The sequence below is a fragment of the Hemitrygon akajei genome, chromosome 7 (assembly GCF_048418815.1).
Source record: "Hemitrygon akajei chromosome 7, sHemAka1.3, whole genome shotgun sequence".
In the NCBI taxonomy this organism is placed as follows: domain Eukaryota; kingdom Metazoa; phylum Chordata; class Chondrichthyes; order Myliobatiformes; family Dasyatidae; genus Hemitrygon; species Hemitrygon akajei.
The window spans coordinates 28,284,623-28,309,001 of record NC_133130.1 but is presented as its reverse complement, the minus strand read 5'-3'; the positions used below and the strand labels follow the sequence as shown (position 1 = coordinate 28,309,001).

At 44.4% G+C, this 24,379-nt stretch overlaps 1 protein-coding gene across 5 annotated transcripts in view; it reads left to right on the top strand.

Annotated features, from left to right (window-relative positions):
* The window catches only part of LOC140730320 (alpha-actinin-2), a 105,603-nt gene that overhangs the window by 56,094 nt on the left and 25,130 nt on the right, over positions 1 to 24,379 (top strand). For all 5 annotated transcript variants that reach the window (XM_073050568.1, XM_073050567.1, XM_073050565.1 and 2 more), the window contains 4 exons: positions 261 to 411; positions 5,609 to 5,717; positions 14,218 to 14,358; positions 15,608 to 15,790. In XM_073050568.1, the coding sequence (XP_072906669.1) occupies positions 261 to 411; positions 5,609 to 5,717; positions 14,218 to 14,358; positions 15,608 to 15,790 (584 nt within the window). The remainder of the gene's footprint in view (positions 1 to 260; positions 412 to 5,608; positions 5,718 to 14,217; positions 14,359 to 15,607; positions 15,791 to 24,379) is intronic.

The following is a 24,379-nucleotide window of genomic DNA, read 5'->3' as shown; positions in this document are numbered from 1 at the left end:
AACACCCTAGCACCATTAATCTATTGTAATTGCTAAACAGAGATATGAATTAGAATGTAGGCCGATGGTCAATATTACATATGCTTGCAATAAATTCCTGAATAATTGACTAATAAGCCATGTTGCTCTCCAGTTCCTGATCCACTTTCTGTTTCATTCATTCCATCATCCATCATAGCCTCTGTTTTTATCCACACCCTGATTTGAAAGTTCAAAGTAGTTTAGAGCACAAAGCTCATGTGGGCTCCTTTTCTCCACAGAGAAAGATTATATTTTGATGCAAAAAGACTATGAAACTGTTAGTTTGACTGAAGTCCGGGCCTTGCTGAGAAAGCATGAGGCTTTTGAGAGTGATCTGGCTGCACACCAGGACCGAGTGGAGCAAATAGCTGCCATCGCACAGGAGTTGAAGTACGTTCCATTTACAGGCTGACACCTGGTTATGATTCGGTAACAACTGGCCTCTGTATAATCAAACTGTTTAAATTTTGAAAGGCAACAGAAAATGGCTGTGCTTTGAGTTTTGATAACAGCTGAACTCATTAACTGAATGGATTTGGGATTTTTGATTGTTAGTTTCACAAAGGTTTTGACTTAAAAATTAATGGAATTTCCCTCAAGGTAATAATTAATACAGGTGATAAAAGTTGTTTTTTTTCCCATGATGTACGAAGTAAAACCTATATTTTAAAATATAAAACAAATTATTTCAAAAATGAGTTGGTGTAAGTGCTGATTTTTAAGTTTCGAAAGGAGAAGTTCTGCGCACTTTACTCAATCCTGAAGGACTGCTCTTTCAGTTTTGCACATATGTATTTCTTGCCTTGATTACCACGAAGCATGACTCATTTGTTCCATATTAGCTGAAGACATTTAGTGAACTGAAACTTCTGGATCAATAAGAACTGCTTGACCTTGCAAGCTAGGACCATTGGTGGTAGAACTTCACTTATGATTCTAGCCCAGGGGTTCCCAACCTTTTTTATGCCATGGACTAATACCATTAAGCAAGGAGTCTGTGGAACCTAGGTTGGGGACCCCTGCTCTAGCGTTTTGTTCTCAGACATCTGCGTCAGATGGTCAAAACAGTAAACTGGTCACCAGTATTGATTTAAGTGAGCAGTATGCTTGGAGAAAATCTCATAAGAGTTGGAACAAGGTGTCTACTTGGCAGACAACAATAGCAACTGTTAAATAGAGCCAAACTGTTAGATTTTTTTGTAATGTTTGAGATAAAACTTATCTCATAAAGTATCTTTTGGAAATAAACTTGCTCTGTTCAAAAATAAAGGGAAAGTATTTGTTGGGTTATTAAAGCATTGTGCAATATTTTGTAATGTTGGGATCCTGATGTGTTTCAGTGACACCTCATGCTTTTTAAACTGACATTAATTGGTTTCCTTGGTAACTTAAATCTATAATAATAAAATTCTTAATTAATATTTGTGGTATTTTCAGGGCAGAGGATCTGACACGCAAAGTCTGATTTAACAACATTGAAAGAAAAAGGAGTTGTATTTATTTTAAATGGCTCATTTGCACTATTGATACACTGTTCTCGGTGGTGATTTACACTCCTTCATTCAAAATAGCATGCTGCAACTCTGGTTACTCCCAGTGACGACAATATTCAACAAAACTTTCATCGTTCGCCCTCTTTGTTAAGGAGCATTTAACATCAGCCTTGCTTCTCCAATTGGAGCAGTTGGTGGACAAGTAGATTTTACTTTATCTGGGTCAGTTCCCTCAGAGGCAGGGTCAGGCTGCTGGTCCCCTGACTGATTATAAATGAATCCAATGCCTGCAGTTAAATCAGAGTCCTGGAGGAACGTTGTTTTGTGTTTACTGTGTACTGTACCGGCATTTTATGGTCGAAATGACAATAAGAAGTGACTTGACTTGATAATTTTGTCTCATAGCTTGAGTTGCTTGGGCTTGGATGGCATGGGAGCTTTGGTGCAGCTGCCCAGGGAACAAAATCCCCTTGTTCCCATCCTTCTGGTAGAATTCTGACAAGGTAGAAACCTGTGAATTCTCAATTTGCTTTCCCCAAGTCACAGTGGAGCCACTGATTTCTCTCGGCACATATGGAAGAGGAGGACGGAGCAGGAAGCTTGATTCTGTTCTTTTGGCAGTCGACGTCAATTCACTGTAACTGGCTGCATGCGATCTTCATGTTTGCTGAGGTTGCTGTTGCAAATGAGGTAGAATTTTAGTGGTGGGTAAGGTGGACTCTGAAGGCAAACATGGATAGGTAGTTTAAGAACAATTCAGTTCAGTGTTAGTTGCAGTAAATCCACATGTACAGCATGTCTGGCTGGACTTCAAACCTGTTCCTGTTCTTCCCCCAGCCCTGTTCCAACAAGCCTATGTCTTATGAAAACTTCTGCTCTTTACCCTCAGTTCTGATGAAGGGTCTTTGATCTGAAACTTTAACATTCCACAGGTGCTGCCTGATTTTCTGTGCTTTATCCACTGATGTCTTTTTATATTCTTGATTTGGGATGTTGTCTGCTAAGTAATTTATTTTACTTCGCGTAGATCTTGTGCTTGAGCAAATCTCCACATTTTTTGATCTCAACACCAAAAGCCTACTGATGATTGGATGATGTCTTCATGAATGCCACAGGCTGCAAGTATGGTCAAATCACAGGAATTACAGATGTTCAGTCAGAGGAAATGCAGTGTGGCTGTATCATGTTGCGCTGAATCACACAGATGCCTTGTGCAGGAAGGCACAGAGTCGAATGTACTTCCTTAGAAGGTTGGCGTCATTCAATGTTTGTAGTGAGATGCTGAAGATGTTCTATAGGTCAGTTGTGGAGAGCGCCCTCTTCTTTGTGGTGGCGTGTTGGGGAGGCAGCATTAAGAAGAGGGAAGCCTCACGTCTTAATAAGCTGGTAAGGAAGGCGGGCTCTGTCGTGGGCACAGAACTGGAGAGTATGACGTCGGTAGCAGAGCAAAGGGTGCTGAGTAGGCTACTGTCAATCATGGAAAACCCTGAACATCCTCTGCATAGCACCATCTAGAGACAGAGAAGCAGTTTCAGCGGCAGGTTGCTATCGATGCAATGCTCCTCAGACAGGATGAAGAGATCATTACTCCCCAATGCCATTCGGCTTTACAATTCAACCGCCAGGGGAAAGATATGTTAAAGTGCCGGGGTTATGACTGAGCTTAAGTTACCATTCAATGTATTTTAGTAAACTATTTAAGAACTTTTTAAAAGCTATTTATTAATGCTTTTTTTTTGAGAGGGTGATTTTAGATGCATATCATATTTATACTGAGTTAAGTATTGTATGTAATTAGTTTTTGATACAATAAGTGTATGGGACATTGGAAAAATGTTGAATTTCCCCATGGGGATGAATAAAGTATCTATCTATCTATCATGTCAGTTTTGGCTCTTGGTTCCAAATCGAGACATGATTCTTCACACAGTCAAATCAATGTAGTTCCCGGATGTTTGTATGTACGCTGTGAAATTCCAAGACATGCTAATATTGAGAGATTCAAGAGTTGTCAGTTTGCCCTATTGCTGAACTCCTTGAGACCCAGAAACAGAAGCCAATTTTATTGAAATTTCCCTATATCACACAGGGAGAATCTCCTTGTTGCTTCTGTGCCAGGTCTGAGCTGTCACAAGACCCAAAGCACCATTAATAACAATAGGGTTTGTAGAATACAGGTTTAATATTTTGAATTATTTATTAATTGTGTATTTTAAGCTAACTTTATAAACCACTGCTTTAATTTTAAAGTATCTCTGAACTGCAGGGTCATTTGTAATAATGAAATCAACATGGATGGCTCTTAAATACATTGGCAAGCCATTTAGTTGACCAGGGTAATTAGGAAAGAGAAATAAATTCTGACTTTGAGAACGACCAATTCCTCCTAACCATACAGTCAAAACAAAACTGTCAATTTGAGTAAGTAAGAACTCACACCAAATAGAAGGGACATTTCTGTTCTCTCAGTAACTTTTCACTTCCTCAGCTTATCAAGAATCTACTTCTCTGTCTTAAAAATACTTAAAGAGTCTGCTTCTGTTGTTCTTTGAGGAAGCAATTCCAAAAAGTCAAGACCATCTGAGAGAAACAATATCTCCACACCTCTGACTTATTTTTAGTGATTTTTCTACAAAAGCAAGCATTCTTTCCATGTGTACCCTGTCAAGTGCCCCCCTCCCCACAATTTCTTTTTCAGCTGTTACCTCTATTTTCCAGTGGATAAACTCCAGCTCATCCAACGCTTCCTTATATAAAATGTGGGCATTTCAGACACCAGCTTAGTAAACCTTCCAAGAACTGATTCCAAAGCACTTACCTCCTTCCTTAAATAAGGAGTCCAGTGCTGTGCATTGATCTCCAGATATGATCTTGCCAGTGCGCAACATTAACTTTGAATTCTGCATTCAATGTTCTTCGTTCTAAATTAAAACATTCTATTAGCTATCCTAATTATAACTGTACCTGCATCCCTGCTTTTTGGGAATCTTGTACTCGGATCCTCAGATCCTATACATCAGAGAGCTCTGCAGTCTTACTTCATTAAAAAAATATATATTTAATTTCCTACATTTATTTTTATGTTAGATCTTTACCCATGCCCTTAACTTACCCACATCCCATATAGCTTCCATATATCATCTTCATTTTTGCAATTAAAACTTCTGTTTTAAATTGGCGCTCTTGAAGATGTGGGACAGCTTACTGGTAGTTCAGAAGGCAAGAGATTCAACTAAAAATGTTACTTATAATAGCTTTCCTGAAGCAAGTTGTGGTGAGCTATCATTGTAGACAGTGAGGAGGCAGGTGGAGGTGAGGCTAGTTCGAGGGGTCAGCTGTCCTGGGGCATGGTGAGGCGCATCGTGTTCGAGCCAGTGTCGCAGACAGAGTTGCTATTACTGCCGGAATGGAGTGAACGATTTGGAGAGGAGTTGATGTGGAAGAGTTTCGGTGCCCGTCTACCTAAACCGGGTGCAAGGTTGGATCACTCCAAGCGTTGAGCCGATTTGTGAGATCGTGAATGGCTTTGGACTAGGCAGCCTAAGCGTATCGTGGCTCCAAAGTCCGGGTTCTAGAATGAGGCACTACCCTGTGCTTCGACAATTTAAATACTGGCACAGATAAGCTGGAAGCCCCAGTGGCTGGAACAGACGTGAGGGTTGGGCTGACTTCGCTCGCTCTCCCATGAATTTTCATTTCCTCTCTGCGGCGCTGAGGCTGGGAACTGATCTTGCTGCTGTGCATTTTTTGCCCCACTGGTGTGATGAACTGGGACCGAGGGCTGGGCCTACTCCAGCTGCTCCGGGAGTTATCTGGAACTCGGTCTGGTTCAGAATACCGTTGGCTTGCTTAGATTGTTTGCATGATTTGTGTCTTTTTTTCTCTCTTTCTCTGCGCAGTCTTTTTAAAAATTGGATTTGGTTTCTTGTTTTGTGGCTGCCTGTAAGCTGATGAACCTCAAGGTGTATAATTTATACATTCTTTGATAATAAATGTGCTTAAATCTGAATTATCCACAGCATTTTGTACTTGTAAAGAGAGCCAGTTGGTTTTGTGATGATTTTGAAGGAATTTTACTGATTTTCTTTTTGAAGTGAGTTGGATTATCACAATGCTGCTGGAGTAAATGAACGATGCCAGAAAATTTGTGATAAATGGGATAATTTTGGAACTCTCACTCAGAAGCGGAGAGAAGCTTTAGAGGTAAGATTTATTTGAAGGAAACTACTTGCGTGATGGTATTTTCTGAATATTGTCTCTGAGTCTAACCTACATGATGTAAGGGTGAGGCCGGTGTTCAAACATGATCTGCCATTTTCCATGGAAAAACCAGTGTTCCAAATATACACAGCTATTGCATCAACTAACTGTCAGCATGTGTTGTTATAGGACATCCCTGCTGAATACGATACCAAAAAGTAACTTGACAGCACTTGCAGAGTTTTTTTTTGTTTTACACGGCTCAGATATATTGTGACAGTTTATAATCGCAGCTTTAATTTGAAGCCATTGGATAAAATTTGCAATGTGAATGCAAAATTGCTGTCTTTTTTCCTGTCATCGGTAAGACTGAAGCCAATGGAACTGAGTACTGGGTGGCAGGCAATTGTGATACTTAACAGAACATGTGGTGGCCTGGAAGAAATTGTGCAAGATTTTAAGGTTTTTAAGTCTGACACTCATGGTCATGTAGTGGTCAGCACAGCGCTTTACAGTGTCAGCGACCTGCGTTCCATTCCCGCCCCTGCCTGAAAGGAGTTTGCACGTTCTCCCCGTGACCAGGTGGGTTTCCTTGGGATGCTCCGGTTTCCTCCCACAGTCCAAAGACATACCAGTTGGTAGGTTAATTGAACATTGTAAATTGTCCTATGATTAAGCTAAGATTAAATCGAGGAATGCTGGGCAGTGCTGGTTGATGGATAAGAAGGTCCTATTCTGTGCTGTATCTCAAATAGATGGTTAGTTTTTTAACTTCAGTCCTCATCCATTGAGCAGCCCTTATCCTCTAGAAAGGAGTAAACACTAGTGAAGCCATTTGCCTTTTACATTGTCATCCATCTGGGATTATGTTGATTGCTTACTGGGTGGTTTATGAATTAAAAGTATTGAGCATTCCTTGATGTCTCATCCATAACAGAATCAGGTTTATTATCACTGGCATGTGTCATGAAATTTGTTAACTTAGCAGCAGCAATACGATGCAATGCACAATAATATAGATAGAAAATAAAATAAATAGATCAATTACAGTAAGCATGTAAATGTGTATTAAATAGATCAAAAATAATGCAAAAAATGGAAGTAATATATATTAAAAATTGGCCATTCAGTAATGTTTACATTCAGTTTACATTAGTGAATAGCTAATGTTTACTGAACAGTGTTCGGACTCTTGAAAAGATACTCACATTGACTTTAAGTACAAATGGAAATTTAACCCTGGGTCACTCGAAGTCTGTTGCATTGCTTTTTCCGAGCTCTGTGGCCAAAGAACTCGGGTCTCTGGGCGCACAGCCAGCAGCCAGCTTGCTGCTTTCGATCTTCTGTCTCCCACGACGCACCGATTTCCTGTGGAGGCACCAACCTCAATTCTGCCCACCTCCAGAGCTATGGAATCCCAGAACCCCAGAGGCGTGCTAGTCTTCTAGGCCGCGTCCTTGGTATGTCGAATAGTGGTCAGTTGTAAGACCCATTCCCACAAAGATTCGAAGTCAGCGTGTAACTCCAGGTCAGGGTTTTCAAAAGAACCTTGAAAGGGAAAAATAGAGATATTAAGGATAGAAATAGAGCTGTTTTCGAAGATGCAAGCAAAAGAGTCACTGTTAGGCGCCATTATCTCCTAAGCTCCACCCAGTTCGTGGTTTATTGTCCATTCAGAAATCTGATGGTGGAGGGGAGAAACTTCTCCTGAAACATTGAGTGTGTGTGTTTTCAGGCTCCTATGTGTGCCCTAGGTGAGGAGGGGGGTCCTTAATGATGGTTGCCCATCTTCTTGTGCCATCATCTTTTGAAGGTATCCTTGATGCTGGGGAGGCAAGTGTCCATGCTGGAGCTGGCTGAGTTTACTACTTTCTGCAGCTTTTTCCGATCTTCTGCTATGGTCGCTCCATACCAGACGGTGATGCAATCAGTTAGAATGCATCCACGGTACATGCGTAGAAACTTGCAAGAGTCTTCGGTGACATACCAGGTCTCCTCAAACTCCTAATGAAATATAGACACTATCATGCTGCCTTTGTAATTGCATGAATATGTTGGACCCAAGAGAGATCTTCGGAGATGTTGACACCAAGGAACTTGGAACTGCTCATCCTTTCCACTGCTGATCCCTCGATGAAGACTGATGTGTGTTCCCTTGACTTCCCCTTCCTGAAGTCCACAATCAAATCCTTGATCTTCCTGACATTGAGTGCACGGTTGTTGCTGCAACACCACTCAACCACTTAACCGTAACCCTGTACGCTGCCTTGTTACCATGTGTAGTCCTGTTCATCGGCAAACTTACAGGTGGTGTTTGAGCTATTCCTTGCCACAGAGCAGTGTGTTAAGAATACATCCTTGAGGCGCACCAGTGTTGATTGCCAGGGAGGAGAAGATATTACTTCTGATCCACACAGACTGTGGTCTCCTAATAAGGAAGTCAAGGATCCAGTTGCAGAGGGAGGTACAGAGGCCCAAGTTTTGGACTTGATGCAAACGGCGATTAATGTGGTTATTATCATTGTCTGGGTGATCAAAGGCCAAGTGGAGAGTCAGTGAGATTGCATCGCTGTAGACCATATGCAAATTGCAGCAGGCCCAGGTCCTTGCTTAGGCTTGACCGATGTCTCAAAGCTCTTCGTCACGGTAACTATGTGTGCAACTGGGTGATAGTTGTTGAGACAGCTCAGCCTGCTCCTCTTGGGCACTGGAATGATTGTCGCCCTTTTGTATCTCTGACCTCTGACTGCAGCAGTGCGAGATGGAAGTTATCCTAGAACACTCCCACCAGTTGGTTGGCACAGGTTTTCAATGCCAGACCGGGTGCACCATTGGGGCCTGGCACCATGAGAGGATTCGCCCTCTTGAAAGATGTTCTGACTTCTGCCTCCAAGACAGAGATGACAGGGTGTCACCAGATGCCGCAGAATTTTCACAGGTGTTGTTTTATTCTCCTTTTCAAAGTGTGCATAAAAGGCATTGAGCTCGTCTGGGAGTGAAGCGTCACAGCATTCATGATGTTAAGTATCGCCCTGTAGGAAATAAAGGCTTGCAAACCCTGCCAGAGCTGATGTGCATGGGAGTCTCGAACTTCAACCAGAATTCTTTATTCACTATTAAAATAGCCTTCTGTAGATCATACCTGGACCACTTGTATAGCTGGTAATCACCGGTCTTGAAAACCACACATCTAGCCCTCAGCAGACTATGAATCATCTGGGTCATCCACGGCTTTTGCTTTGGGTATGTTTGGCACACACTCATCTACACAAGTCTTGATGAAGTCAGTCAGTCTCTGAATATTGTCCCATGCAGCAACTCAAAGCAGTCCTGTAAGCACTCCTCTGCCTGCCTTGACCTTGCCTCCCTGTCCTCGCCACTGGTGCTGCGGGCTTTCATCTCTGCCAACGTGCCGGGTGACCAGGCTTTCCGATGTGTGGGCAGTAAGTGTTCTTGATGGTGGTCAAGTGTGTTGGCTGCTCTGGCTCCACTGCTGATATGTTGGTGGAAGTTGTTCAGAGACTTCTTCAAGCTGGCCTGAAGCCCCCCACAATGACAGGAAAAGCATCAGGATGTGCTGTCTCGTGTCTCTTGCTCGCAGAGCGTAGCTCCTCCAGTGCCTGGCTGACGCTGGCCTGAGGTCAAATGTACACTGCCACAGGACGATGGCAGAAAACTCCCTTGCCAGATAAAAAGTGCAACATTTGACTGCCAGATGTTCCAGGTCGAGTGAGCTGGACTGGGACAGAACTGCCACGTTCTGTCTCAGTCCTGCTCATGAAAAGGTTAGACGTGAGCCACATTCCCATGAAGCAAAGTACACAGCTATCCCCGACGTCTCTGGTACTGCAATCTTGCTCTGATCTCTTCTATTTTATTTTCTAAACACTAAATTCTCTAGCAGGATAGTCAGGTATTGGCAAACCAGTGCACCATCCCCACTTCCATTTTCATAAAGGGGAACTGCATTCACCACCCAAGTCTGTAGTCTGGAATCTGCTGCTCTCACTAGGTTTAAGTATCAATAGGAATTTTAAACGATGTTGCTTACTGAAGTACCCATCGGTGTGAATGTGGATTTCAATTGTAGCAGGAAAACAGTGGGTTTCGTTTAATTGGAATATATCATACCCAGTATATTTTGGGCCAATTAAATGGTGGCCCCAAATAGCCAAAGTTTCATGGAAATAGCTGAAAGGTATAAAAAAGAGAAACTACCATTTAACTGAGTAGCAAATTATGTATTTAAACAGAACAAATTAGAAGACTACTAAACACGAGGTCCAACATATAATTCTCCGTAACTTCTGCCACCTCCAACGGGATCCCACTACCAAGCACATCTTTCCCTCCCCTCCTCTTTCTGCTTTCTGCAGGGATCACTTCCTACATGACTCCCTTGTCCATTCGTCCTTCCCACCAATCTCCCTCCCGGCACTTATCCCTTATCCTTGTAAGCAGAACAAGTGCTACACCTGCCCTTACACTTCCTCCCTCACCACCATTCAGGGCCCCAGACAGTCCTTCTAGGAGAGGCGACACTTCACCTGTGAGTCGGCTGGTGTGGTATACTGCGTCCAGTGCTCCCGATGCAGCCTTCTATATGTTGGTGAGACCCGACGTAGACTGGGAGACCGTTTCGCTGAAGACCTACGCTCTGTCCGCGAGAGAAAGCAGGATCTCCCAGTGACCACACATTTTAATTCCACGTCCCGTTCCCATTCTGATCCATGGCCTCCTCTACTGCCAAGATGAAGCCACACTCAGGTTGGAGGAACAACATCTTATATACCATCTGGGTAGCCTCCAACCTGATGGCATGAACATTGATCTCTTTAACTTCCATTAATGCCCCTCCTCCCTTTCTTACCCCATCCTTTATTTATTTATTATTCCACTTTTTTTCTCTCTCCTTTTTTTCTCTCTCTGCCCCTCTCACAATCACTCTTTGCCTGTTCTCCATCTCCCTCTGGTGCTCCCCTCCCCCTTTCTTTCTCCCAGGGCCTCCCGTCCCATGATCCTTTCCCTTCTCCAGCTCTGTATCCCTTTTTCCAATCAACTTTCCAGCTGTTAGCTTTATCCCTCCCCCTCCTCCTCCTCCTATCATTTCGGATTTCCCCCTCCCCCTCCCACATCTCTTACAATCTTTTCTTTCAGTTAGTCCTGACGAAGGGTCTCGGCCCGAAACATCGACAGTGCTTCTTCCTATAGATGCTGCCTGGCCTGCTGCGTTCCACCAGCATTTTGTGTGTGTTGCTAGAAGACTACCAAAATTACAACAGTACTATAAAACTGACTATTTGTTCCTAATGGTTATCGACAGAGGAATCCCTGCAGTGTACACTGATGTGTTCTTTCGATTGACTGTAAATGAACAAAATCAGCGTAGCCACCCAGTGCAGATAGTGGATTGCCTTCAAGCAGTGCTTTTGATGATTGCATCCTCCAAATCTTCATTTTAATTGTAACATTCAAAATGATTGTCAATGCATTCAAATTCTTCATAATTTCAAACTTTTTGAAGAAGTGAAATAGCTTCATTTTGACTGCTGGCATCTCCAAGCCTGAAGGCTTGAAACTGCAGCCAGCAAATTGTTTCTGAATTCCCTTTCTGTTTATTGCTGATCAACTATAAGTGACTGAAGTCACTGCTTTTTGAAAACATACAAGTGACGCTATTTCAAAACTGTTCACTCTAACCATGCTGTAGTGTCTATAACAGCCACACGACGTGTCCGCGATTAACACTAGTTAGAAAACATTCGGCAACAGTCTCTTGTCCCAATTAAGCAGCATAGTGTCCCAAATAAACTAAGGGAATCCAGTCTATTTTCCAGATTTGTGTTGGTTGTTTGAGTTGTCTCAAATAAGGAGTTGCCCCAATTAACTGGAATCCATTGTACTTGATGCTTCCTCTTCGTGCCATCTTTCTCTCTCAGAGAAGGTTGACAAAGGGAATGCAATTGTCTGGTGGTTGAAGTTTCTGGCAAAGGCTGATTAATAAATTCAGGCTTGTGGAGAAGGAGGGCTTACCGAGCTTGATAAAGGAATAGAGCACCTGATTTGTGAAGGTTTGGGTCTTGATCCTTTACGCCTCTGAGACCTGGGCTACTCACTGCAAGCAAGCATAACACTGCTAATATACCACCAATCTCTCTTGCACAAAATCTCCAAACTCCCTGGAATGATAAACAAGTGAAGGCAGGTGTCCCCTGCCAGTACTGAGTCTCAGTTGAAGTGGCAAATCATGTTGTTCAATGTCTAATTCCCGATGCTACAGGATCAGGGGATATGGCCTTCGATCTTGAACAAAAAGCACTGAGTGATGTGGGGGGAAACCATACAAATAAATAGTCTATTCAACAAATTTCTGAGTTTATCATGTTTTTGTTGTAGGGATGGTGTTATTTTTTGCCTTTAGTTGAGATGGAAGGAGCAGTGAACACTAATGTTCTGGTAACAGTTTGTTGCCGGTTATATAAAAGAACTTTTGAGTGGAACAAATTCAACGTTAGCATTCATTTCGAGAGGACTGGAATATAAAATCAGGGATGTAATGCTGAGGCTTTATAAGGCACTGGTGAGGCCTCACCTGGAGCATTGTGAGCAGTTTTGGGCCCCTTATCTAAGAAGTGATGTGCTGACATTGGAGAGGATCCAGAGGAGGTTCACAAGAATGATTCCAGGAATGCAAGGGTTAATGTCTGGGGTGCATTTGATGGCTTTGGGCTTGTACTTGCTGGAATTTAGAAGAATGAAGGGGGAGCTCATTGAGACCCTATCGAGTAATGAAAGGAACACATGAAATGCTGGATAAGCTCAGCAAGTCAGGCAGCATCTATGGAAATGAGTAAACAGACTGAGATCCTTCTTCAGTACTGAGAGGGAAGGGGGGAGATGCCTGCATAAAAAGGTGGGGGAGGGGAAAGAGGCTGGCTGGAAGGTGATAGGCGAAGCCTGGTTGGTGGGAAAGGTCAAGGGCTTGTGAAGGAAGAATTTGATAGGAGAGAAGAGAGGACCACAGGAGAAAGGGACCCAGGGAAAAGTAATAAGCAGGTGAGAAGAAATAAAAGGTGAGAGTGGGGAATAGAGGGCGGAGGGGTGGAATTCCTTCACAAGAAGGAGAAATTGATATTCATGCCATCAGTTGGAGGATACCCAGACGGAATATAATGTGTTGCTCCTCCACCCCGAGAGTGGCCTCATCGTGGTACATGAGGAGGCCATGGATTGACACGTCAGACCAGGAACGGGAATCGGAATTAAAACGTTTAGCCACTAGGAAGTCCCACTTGTAGTGGATGTGCTTGACAACAGGTCTCACCAAAGTAGAGGAGGTCTCCTGAAGAGCAATGGACACAATAGACAAGCCAGCAGATACTCAGGTGAAGTGTTGCCTCACCTGGAAGGACTGTTTGAGACCCTGAATAGAGGCATGGGAGAAGGTGAACGGGCAGGTGGAGCACCTAGGGTGCTTGCAGGGATAGTGCCTGGAGGGAGAGGAACAAATGGACAAAGGAATCCCAGAGGATCACTGTGGAAAGCGGAGGTGGGGGAGGCAAAGATACGTTTAGTCATAGGATCGCTTTGAAGATGGCGGAGGTTGTGGAGGATAATGTGTTGGACATGGAGGCCTAGACAGAGTGGATGTGGAGAGGGTGTTTCCGATACTGGGGAAGCCTTGGACCAGAGGGCACAGCCTCAGAATAGAGATATGTTCATTTGGAATGGAGATGGGGAATTTCTTCAGCCAAAGTGTGGTAAATCAATGGAATTTGGAGCCCAAGTCGTTGAGTGTATTTAAGGTGGAGTTTGATAGGCTCTTAATTAGTCAGGGTGTGAAAGGTTATGGGGAGAAAGCTGGAGAATGGGGTTGAGAGGTGAGCTGTGATGGAATGGAGGAGCAGACTCAATGAGCCAAATGGCCTGATTCTGCTCCTTTCTCTTACGCTTTTATGCAACTGGATGCCCACAAGCAAAGCTGGAATCCTGGATGGTCAATGATTTCAAAAGTTAAGCACTAGAGGAAAAGAAATTGTGTAGCTTTGGAGGCAATTTGTGTGAATACAACTAACTGGTTGTCCTGCAGAGCTGATACGGAGAGCCTAAACACCCACCTTTATGCCTAATGACTCTATGACTTGTATCAGTGTGTCTCTTGGCATTTTCCTAATTGTGCAGGCCACTCTTGGTTGATAGAGAAAAGGATCACAATCTTGCTTTCATCCACTAGGTGGCATAAAGCATCAACTAACTGAATGCCCTTAAAAGCTGTTGCCCATATCCACTCTTCCCTCTGCCTTTGCATCTAGGGGAACTGGAATGGCAGTGGGAAGAAGGGATGTGGGCAGCAGATTTCTGAGGGGGTCCCAAACAAGTGCAACCAAAGCTGCAGGTGCAATAAAAAAGTGTTTTAGTTCCATGATTAATGACTAATGACCTCTGTATTTCACAGTCCTTCCACAGCAGGGAAGTAAATGTTCTTGCTCTGTCCAACTTGCAGAGAACTGAAAAATTACTGGAAACTATCGATCAGCTCTTCTTAGAATTTGTAAAGAGGGCTTCACCCTTTAACAACTGGATGGAAGGAGCAATGGAAGATCTGCAAGACATGTTTATTGTTCACAGCATTGAAGAGATTCAGGTACAGTTAAAATAGTGGATAACAATGGACACAGTGATGTTGCTTTGGGAAAATATGCTAATTTGTTCTAATTGTAGACTTGATATTTCCATATCAAGCTGTGGGATGGAGCTTTGCATGCTTTTGCTTTGGCAACACACACAAAATGCTGGAGGAACTTAGCAGGTCAGCAGCATCCAAAAGGAATAAACGGTCAACGTTTTGGTCCAAGACCCTTCAGGACTGGAAAGGAAAGGGGAAAGACACCAGAATACAAAAAGTTGGGAGGGGAGGGAGGAATGTTAGAAGATGATAGGTGAAGATGGGTGGGTGGGAAAGGTAAAGGGCAGCAGAAGGAATCTGATAGGAGAGGAGAGTGGACTACAGGAGAAAGTGAAGGAGGAAGGGACCTGGGGGAGATGATAGGCAAGTGAGAAAAGGCAAGAGGCCAAAGTGGGGAATAGAAGAAGAGAGGAGGGGGAGTTAAAAAAATCTTTATACTAGAAAGGGGACTCAATGTTCATGCCATCAAGTTGGGGGCTACCCAGATTGAATATGAGGTGTTGCTCATTTACCCTGAGGGTGGCCTCATCGTAGCACAAGAGGAGGCCATGGACTGGCATGTTGGATTGGGAATGGGAATTGGAATTAAAATGTTTAGTTACCGTGAAGTTATGCTTTTTGTGGACATAGCAGAGGTGCTCGACAAAGTGGTCCCCCAATTTACGATGGGTCTTAGCAGTTTAGAGGAGGCTGCATCGGGAGCATTGGACCCCAGCAGATTTGCAGGTTGAAGTGTTGCCTCACCTGGAAAGGCTGTTTGGGCCCTGAATAGAGGTGAGGGAGGAGGTCGATGGGCAAGTGTAGCACTTTGGCCACTTGCAGGAGAAGTGCCGGGAGGGATGAATGGACAAGGGAATCAAGGACAGAGTGATCCTGTGGAAAATAGAGAAGAGGGGAAGGTAAAGGTATGTTGGGTGGTCAGTACTTGGCATTGGTACTTCATTAGACCAATTGTTTTCATTGTACTCTAGATAAAACAATCCTTTCAATTATATTTTATTTATTTAAATAACAACATGCAGAAATGTGCTTGCTGTTGTCACGGGTTCCAGAGGAAAGGGCTGGCATTTATCTGCACTCCGAACAAACCAGGGACTTGCATGGACCTGATCTTTAAAAGTGACAATTACAATATTATCTGTGCCACCAATAAATGATCATGATTTATAATGAAGCTTTCTTTCTGCACATTTCTCCTGATGTTCAGAATCTTGTAATGGCTCATGAACAGTTTAAAGCCACCCTTTCAGAAGCAGACAGTGAGAGACAAGCCATTCTGGGAATTCTCAATGAAGTGCAGAAGATTATTCAGACCTATGGCATTTCATCTGCAAAGTCCAATCCATATACCACCATAACCCGTGAAGAAATTAATGCCAAATGGGACAAGGTAAGATCAGAAAAATCACTCTCAAATATCCTACTAAGAACAGAATGCAGGAAATGGGCAACATTGGTGACTTCTGAAAAGCAAGCTAAATTGCTAAAATATTTTAAGCTTAGGGTTTTTGCTATTGCTGATATTTTTTCATTGGTAATGCACCGTCTCAAACAACATTTCTTTAGTTTACCCTCTGGACAGTGACAAGTCTGCCATCGATTTTTAATAGTGGTTGGTTTTATTTTTTATTGCATGACATTTATCATTTTGCTTTATGAATCAGACTGGTTTATTATCACTTTATATAACAGGAATTTTTTTTTTGGCAGCAGTACAAAGCAAAGACACAAGATGACTACAAGTTACAAAACAGTGAAATAAAATGGATAATGGGGTAGTATTCATGCACTTTGACAGAGAGGAAGAAGCTGTTTCTGAATCATTAAGTGCTTCAGGCTCCTGTGTTCACGGGTAGTAGCATGCCCCGCATGCAATTGAGGCAAAAGTGATTTGAACAACACACAAAATGCTGGTGGAGCTCAGCAGACCCGGTAGCATCCACGGAAAAGTGTAGACAGTTGACGTTTCGGGCTGAGGCTTTCAGAGGAGAAAGTGAAGGACGTTTTGGAAATATTAGAAGCTACAGTGCAGTGGAGAAAGGAGAGGGCAGTTAAATAGTTTTTGGCTTTTACATTGTAATGGACTCGACACCCTCCTGTGTGTATTCTTCCGATTTGTGATTCTTAGTTACTCTCAGTGTCACAGCTCAAGATGACATGGGCAATAGCCTCAGGACTCGCACCATCAGCTTCAAGAACAGTTACCACCCCTTAACCATCAGGCTCTTGAACAAAACAGGATAACTACACTCATTTAAGTAATCTTTTATCTTGTTATTTCATGCTCCTTATTGTTGCTATTTATTTGTATCTGCATTTGCACTATTTGTTGTCCATTGTTTACAGTAACTCTTCTGTATGCCCGCAGGATAAGAATTTCAGGGTTGTATCCAGTGACATGCATGTACTCTGATAATAAAATTTACCTTGAACTTTGAACTTAATCCACACTGGCTCAAGAGCCTGGTGGTTGAGGGGTAATAACTGTTCCTGAACCTGGTGGTGTGAGTCCTGAGGCTGCTGTCCCTCCTTCCTGATGGCAGCAGCGAGAAAGGAGCATGGCCTGGGTGGCGGCGTGCTTTGAAAATGTGCCCAATGGCGGGAGCAACTTTTCAGGATTCAAAATTGTTTAATGCCATTTCCTGTATGCAAGTGTAAGCAGAACAAAGTAATTGTTACTCAGAATCTGGTACAGCACAAAAAAACACAAATGATAAAGAACACAATAATTTAAAACAAAAACAAATATAAATACTTAAGATAGGTTACATACATTGATTGTGTGTCCATAAAGTGACACGAGGCTGTGCATAAGATGCCTGACAGGAAATGATAAAGTACTGATGGAGGGCTGGTTAGTGGGCGAAGGTGTTGACCAGACTGACTGCTTGGGCAAAGTCACTGTTTTTGAGTCTGGTGGTCCTGCCGTGCAGGCTACGTAGCCTCCTCCCTGACAGGAGTGGGATATGCATACCTTGAGTAAAGTGGTGTGATCCTTTATGATGCTGCCGGCCCTTTTACACAACTTCCCGTTATGTTTTGTAACTTGAAAACATTAAATTAAAATGAAAGCAAGGAGACGGGAGATAAACATGTGAACTTGTTTATTTACTTTTCGCAAGGTGCACACATATCGTGGTGTCATGATGGACGCAATGCACGTATTCTTTACATATAACCATAATGAATTATATAAACAACAAAGAATGCTTCATCAAACAATATATTTACAAGATTACTCAAATATTACTGTAATATTAAATAGACAACTCTCTCTGTAGCTATGTCCTTTATGGTGGGTAGGCAGGTACTGCTGATGTGTTGGGCAGAATGAACTGCCCCCATTGTGGAGCCTTCCTGCCCTCCACATAGAGGTTTCTGTACTCTGCAGAGATGTAGCATGTTAGGATGCTCTCTGCTGTGCATCTGTAGAAGGACATGAGTGTAGATTTACACAGTCCAGCTCTCTTCAGCCTCCGGAGAGAGTAGAGGTGTTTGTGAGCTTTCGTGACAGTGTACAATGTGCTCTGGGGCCTTGAACGGTTGTGTGATTTGTCCACTTCCAGGAGTTTGAAACTGTTCACTGTTTCCACTGCTGTGCTGCTGATGTAAAGAGGGGTGTGAGTGAAGCGAGTTCTCTCAAATTTGATAACCATCTCTTTTGTCTTATTGACATTGAGAAAGTGATTATTTGTCTGGAACCAAGCTTTGAGCTCTTCCACCTTTTCTCATCATTGATGGTCAGGAGCCCCACCACTGTGAATTTCAGTGAACTTGACAATGCAATTGCTCGGGTGTTTGGCCGAGCAGTCTTGTGTGAGTAGAGCATGTTGAGGATGATGGAGAGGGAGGAAGTGTTGTGCATCCTCACTACCTGAGGTCTGTTGGTTCGGAAGTGCAACACCCAGTTGCACAATGGTGTACTTAGATCGAGGAGGAGGAGTTTGTTCACCAAGATCTGTGGGACAGTAGTGTTGAATGCTGAACTGAAATCCGGAAGCAACATTCGGAATAGGCACGACGGATGAGTTGAATCAGTGGAGGAGCAGGAAAAGTGTGTTGAAGGTGAGGAACTGAGTGTGTTGATGCAGTGAGGAAACAGGTAGGGAGAGATTTGGAGCTTGACAACAATAGATTGCAGTCACTCTCAAACAAAACCAGGCAAGCAGGTCAAGCTTTGTAGAGTCATTGCGTGGAGCTTCTCTTCCCAGAGCGTTGGGGGGTTTCACCCCTTTCTGTAGAGCTATTAGATCAGGGGCACAGATGCCATTGTTACTGAGGGGACTCGTGTCCGGTTTACGGGGGTTTATTCACTGATGAAGAATTTTAAATACTTGCCAACGTTGGAGCTGAGAATGAGTTTGTATATCTGGCAGGAGCAAAGGATGTTGGGAATGGTGAGGGTGGAGTGCCGTGGGAGGGATGTGGGAAGGTGACAGGGAAGGAGTTCATGGTAGAGTGGTGATGTTGCAGGTACACCCAGCCCTGAACCACCAGGCAGGGTCACTTGGTTCCAAATGATTGGTTTACTGATCAATGCAGAACGTCTCTCTGCTGCTTCCCACTCCCTCCCCTCCCCTATCCCCTTTTCTCAACCACGATTCCCCTCTCCCTGACCCCTTCCCATCCTCAGTTCACAATTGAGACTGATATCAGAATCAGGTTTATCATCATTCACATGTGTCATGAAATTTATTTTATTTTTGTGGCAGCAGTACAGAGTAAAATGTAAAATTGCAATCAAGTTGCAATAAAAAATACAATGTAAGATGGTATATAGCAAAGAAAAATTTGGATCCTTCTATGATGGAGGTGTGTAAAAGTCTCAGATTCGCATGTGAATGTGCCGGGAATGGAGGGATGACTCTCTCTCCCTCCTACCCCCTTTCACATGCCAGATTCCCCTCTCCCTGCCCCCTTCCCATTCTCACTGTACACCAGAGAATCAGTCCGACCCTCCTTCTGCCCCACCAGCCCCTTTCCTCAGCTGCTCCCTCCTCACCTCCCCACACCGACAACCTCCTCCAGTCTACCCTCTCCATCCCAACATGGGGTTCCGGATCCCGGAATGTCGAGTGTCCCTCTGCCCCCACAGATGCCACTCAGACCACAGAGTTCCCTCCACTGTGGACACGAGAGATGCTGACAGTGAGATCTGGAACAACACACAGATTCTGTAACCTTTCTCTGACGGGGAGGGGTGTGGGGGCTGGAGGGGGTTACAGAGTCACATCCTCTCCTTCCCTTTGGCCCCTATGCTTCTCTATCCTCCACAACCCCATCTAACCCTAACCTACCGATGTACCTGTTTCTATAACCTCCCACTGGACCCAACACACCTGTCTCTGTGAAACCCTTCAGCCCCTGCACCCCTTCCTGTCTCTGTGAAACCCCCAGCCCCTGCACCCTACCTGAAAATTCTCCGGCCCCTAGCCCCGTCCTTACACTAGGTCCTTACAGCCTCTAGAACCCTCCCTGTCGGAGAAAGGTTACAGAATCAGTGTGTTGCTCTAGATTCCAGCATCAGCATCTGTCGTGTCCCCAGTGGAGGGAACTCGGTGGTCTGAGCGACATCTGTGGGGGCAGAGGGACACTTGATGTTTCGGGGTCAGGAAGCCTGTGTCGGGTAGGAGTGGGTGGACGGGGGAGGTTTGGAAGAAATGGCTTGGGAAAGGGGCTGATGGGGTAGGAGGATCAAACTGAGTCTCTGGTGCACAGAGAGGATGGGAAGGGGACAGGGAGAATTTTACATGCCTCCATCGTATCAGTCTCTACTGCCAATCCTTGGCAGAACATTCCAGGCATACTCCCCCCATGTGTGTTTTTTAAAAAAAAAACTGAAGAAAACTGCAAAGTTCCAATGTCATCGTGCGACTCCGGCTCCTGCTAATCTTTGGGCTTTGGTCCGAGCGGTCTGGGACATGGCTGCCCAAGTTGGTGTTACTTCAGTGATCTGTGAGTTCCACATCCAAACACGCCATAGGATTCCTCGCAGTACAGAGTCCGGGTGGTGGTGGTGAGTTGCTGGTGGATGGAGATGGAGGGAAAGAGGTGAGTTTTTGGGGGATGGAAAATCTGTGCCATTGTATTTCTGCACACACGCTTCCACCTTCTCCTCCTGTGCCCCCTGACCCAGGGATACAGAGACAGGAAATGTACACTGTACACCTGGAGTGAATCTGACCCAGGGATACAGAGACGGGAAATGTACACTGCACACCTGGAGTGAATCTGACCCAGGGATACAGAGACAGGAAATGTACACTGTACACCTGGAGTGAATCTGACCGGGGAATACAGAGACGGGAAATGTACACTGTACACCTGGAGTGAATCTGACCCAGGGATACAGAGACGGGAAATGTACACTGCACACCTGGAGTGAATCTGACCCAGGGATACAGAGACAGGAAATGTACACTGTACACCTGGAGTGAATCTGACCGGGGAATACAGAGACGGGAAATGTACACTGTACACCTGGAGTGAATCTGACCCAGGGATACAGAGATGGGAAATGTACACTGTACACCTGGAGTGAATCTGACCCAGGGATACAGAGACGGGAAATGTACACTGTACACCTGGAGTGAATCTGACCCAGGGATACAGAGACGGGAAATGTACACTGTACACCTGGAGTGAATCTGACCCAGGGATACAGAGACGGGAAATGTACACTGTACAGCTGGAGTGAATCTGACCCAGGGATACAGAGATGGGAAATGTACACTGTACACCTGGAGTGAATCTGACCCAGGGATACAGAGACGGGAAATGTACACTGTACACCTGGAGTGAATCTGACCCAGGGATACAGAGACGGGAAATGTACACTGTACACCTGGAGTGAATCTGACCCAGGGATACAGAGACGGGAAATGTACACTGTACACCTGGAGTGAATCTGACCCAGGGATACAGAGATGGGAAATGTACACTGTACACCTGGAGTGAATCTGACCCAGGGATACAGAGATGGGAAATGTACACTGTACACCTGGAGTGAATCTGACCCAGGGATACAGAGACGAGAAATGTACACTGTACAGCTGGAGTGAATCTGACCCAGGGATACAGAGACGGGAAATGTACACTGTACAGCTGGAGTGAATCTGACCCAGGGATACAGAGACGGGAAATGTACACTGTACACCTGGAGTGAATCTGACCCAGGGATACAGAGACGGGAAATGTACACTGTACACCTGGAGTGAATCTGACCCAGGGATACAGAGACGGGAAATGTACACTGTACAGCTGGAGTGAATCTGACCCAGGGATACAGAGACGGGAAATGTACACTGTACAGCTGGAGTGAATCTGACCCAGGGATACAGAGACGGGAAATGTACACTGTACAGCTGGAGTGAATCTGACCCAGTGATACAGAGACAGGAAATGTACACTGTACACCTGGAGTGAATCTGACCCAGGGATACAGAGACGGGAAATGTACACTGTACACCTGGAGTGAATCTGACCCAGGGATACAGAGACGGGAAATGTACACTGTACACCTGGAGTGAATCTGACCCAGTGATACAGAGACGGGAAATGTACACTGTACAGCTGGAGTGAATCTGACCTGGGAATACAGAGACGGGAAATGTACACTGTACACCTGGAGTGAATCTGACCCAGGGATACAGAGACGGGAAATGTACACTGTACACCTGGAGTGAATCTGACCCAGGGATACAGAGACGGGAAATGTACACTGTACACCTGGAGTGAATCTGGCCCAGTGATACAGAGACGGGAAATGTACACTGTACACCTGGAGTGAATCTGACCCAGGGATACAGAGACAGGAAATGTACACTGTACACCTGGAGTGAATCTGACCCAGGGATACAGAGACGGGAAATGTACACTGTACACCTGGAGTGAATCTGACCCAGGGATACAGAGACGGGAAATGTACACTGTACACCTGGAGTGAATCTGACCCATTGATACAGAGACGGGAAATGTACACTGTACAGCTGGAGTGAATCTGACCCAGTGATACAGAGACGGGAAATGTACACTGTACACCTGGAGTGAATCTGACCCAGGGATACAGAGACAGGAAATGTACACTGTACACCTGGAGTGAATCTGACCCAGGGATACAGAGACGGGAAATGTACACTGTACACCTGGAGTGAATCTGACCCAGGGATACAGAGACGGGAAATGTACACTGTACACCTGGAGTGAATCTGACCCAGTGATACAGAGACGGGAAATGTACACTGTACAGCTGGAGTGAATCTGACCTGGGAATACAGAGACGGGAAATGTACACTGTACACCTGGAGTGAATCTGGCCCAGGGATACAGAGACGGGAAATGTACGCAGTGTATCTGGAGTGAATCTGATTCAGAGATACAGAGACAGGAAAATAAGTAAACTAGGTGAAGGAAATGATATACATATAGATGATCATACAGTAAAGGCAGGCTGTTTTAATGCTTCAATACCCACTAGTTGAAGGAGAGAGGGTGAAATTTCCAACCTCAGATTGTGGTGAATCATTGGAAAATTCACAAGATGTCAAGCCTAAAATCTCTCTGTATTGTCCTGCAGACTAGAAGATCCAATACCTGCATATCTATCGTAATAAGCTGTTGACCAGAGGCTCTTTGTTGACTTTTCCTGTGACAGGAACTGCCTGGTATTAGAAAGTATCAATGGAAAGCGTGCAATAAAGGCAGGCTCACCAGGCTAAGCAGTCACTGGGTGTGTGGTTCTGAATGGAGAGGACTAATTCTTTAGATGAGTGAAGGGGATGTAATTATATTTGGGGGAACCCTTGGATGAATAGAGACTATAGGCTGAGACAATGGGAAGAGAGGAATGGGTCAGGTGATGGGGCTGAATTAGTTTCCTGTCTCATTTCTGACTGGATTTGTGTTGGTGGAGAACTCACCAAAAGGCAACTCTTGCAAAGGCATAGAACCCTTCTCAGTGGTTGAAAGACCGGTGGCTGGGTCCTTGAACTGATGTCTCTGCTTCTTCTGATGCTTTCTACTGTTGGAGAAGAATAGAGAGAATTCACTCTGTGTCTAACCCCGGGAGAGTGTGATGGGATGCTCCAGCAGACCTTTGTTAACTGATTCTACCTCTAACCTCCTGAGCCCCAGTCCCTTTGTACTCCAGCCTCAATGCAACACTGCAATATCAGCCCTCCCCCCCAAAAAAAACCTTATTTCCTATCTAATCACTCTGGGTATTTAGTTGCCTTCCTTACACCCTCACCTGTTATCTCTATGGGCCCATTTACTCTGACCACGTGCCAGTAACTTACCTGCTGTAGAAATGGTTTGTACATTCAGGTAAAGAGCCATTAAGTTTAACATTACCTTTTTCCCTCCACTGTCCATAATTGCTAATGTATTTTTGATGTTATCCTGTGATACTCTGCTTTTCTGGACTTCTCCAGCTGCCTTCTGGTTATTCCTGGTCTTTTCCTGTGGAATCTGAACGTTTGTGTTCCCCTCAGCTGTCCTCCAAGCCCCCTCCCCTCACTTGGGCTGGCCTCTCATTGCCTGTTTGTTTCTGGGTCACTCACTCTACTTTGCTGTCTCCTCTTATCTCCCCTCTCGTTTTTCTCTACTCACAGTATTGTTTTTAGAATGCTATTTCTACACTTACTCTCCCATTTTCTCACTTCCTGCTCTTTCTCTTGTATCCTCATTGCTTTCTCCTTTCGATCTTTTCACTTACTTCACACCCTCACTGTGCCATCACGGACGACTCGCTGCTTCACTTCTGCCGTGAAATGAAGAAATTAATTCTGTAAGACACCTGACTGTTATAGTTCCAACTGTGATGCCTCATGACATCACCATTGTTGAAATTAGAAGTTCAATTCTAGTTTCAGAATTTGGAGGAACAACCACCAATCACCGTGGTAACTGTGACCAGGGAACAAGTGGGTTAAAACTGATCAGGTTCATTCATGTCTCTCAGGGGAGAAAGTCCCTGTCC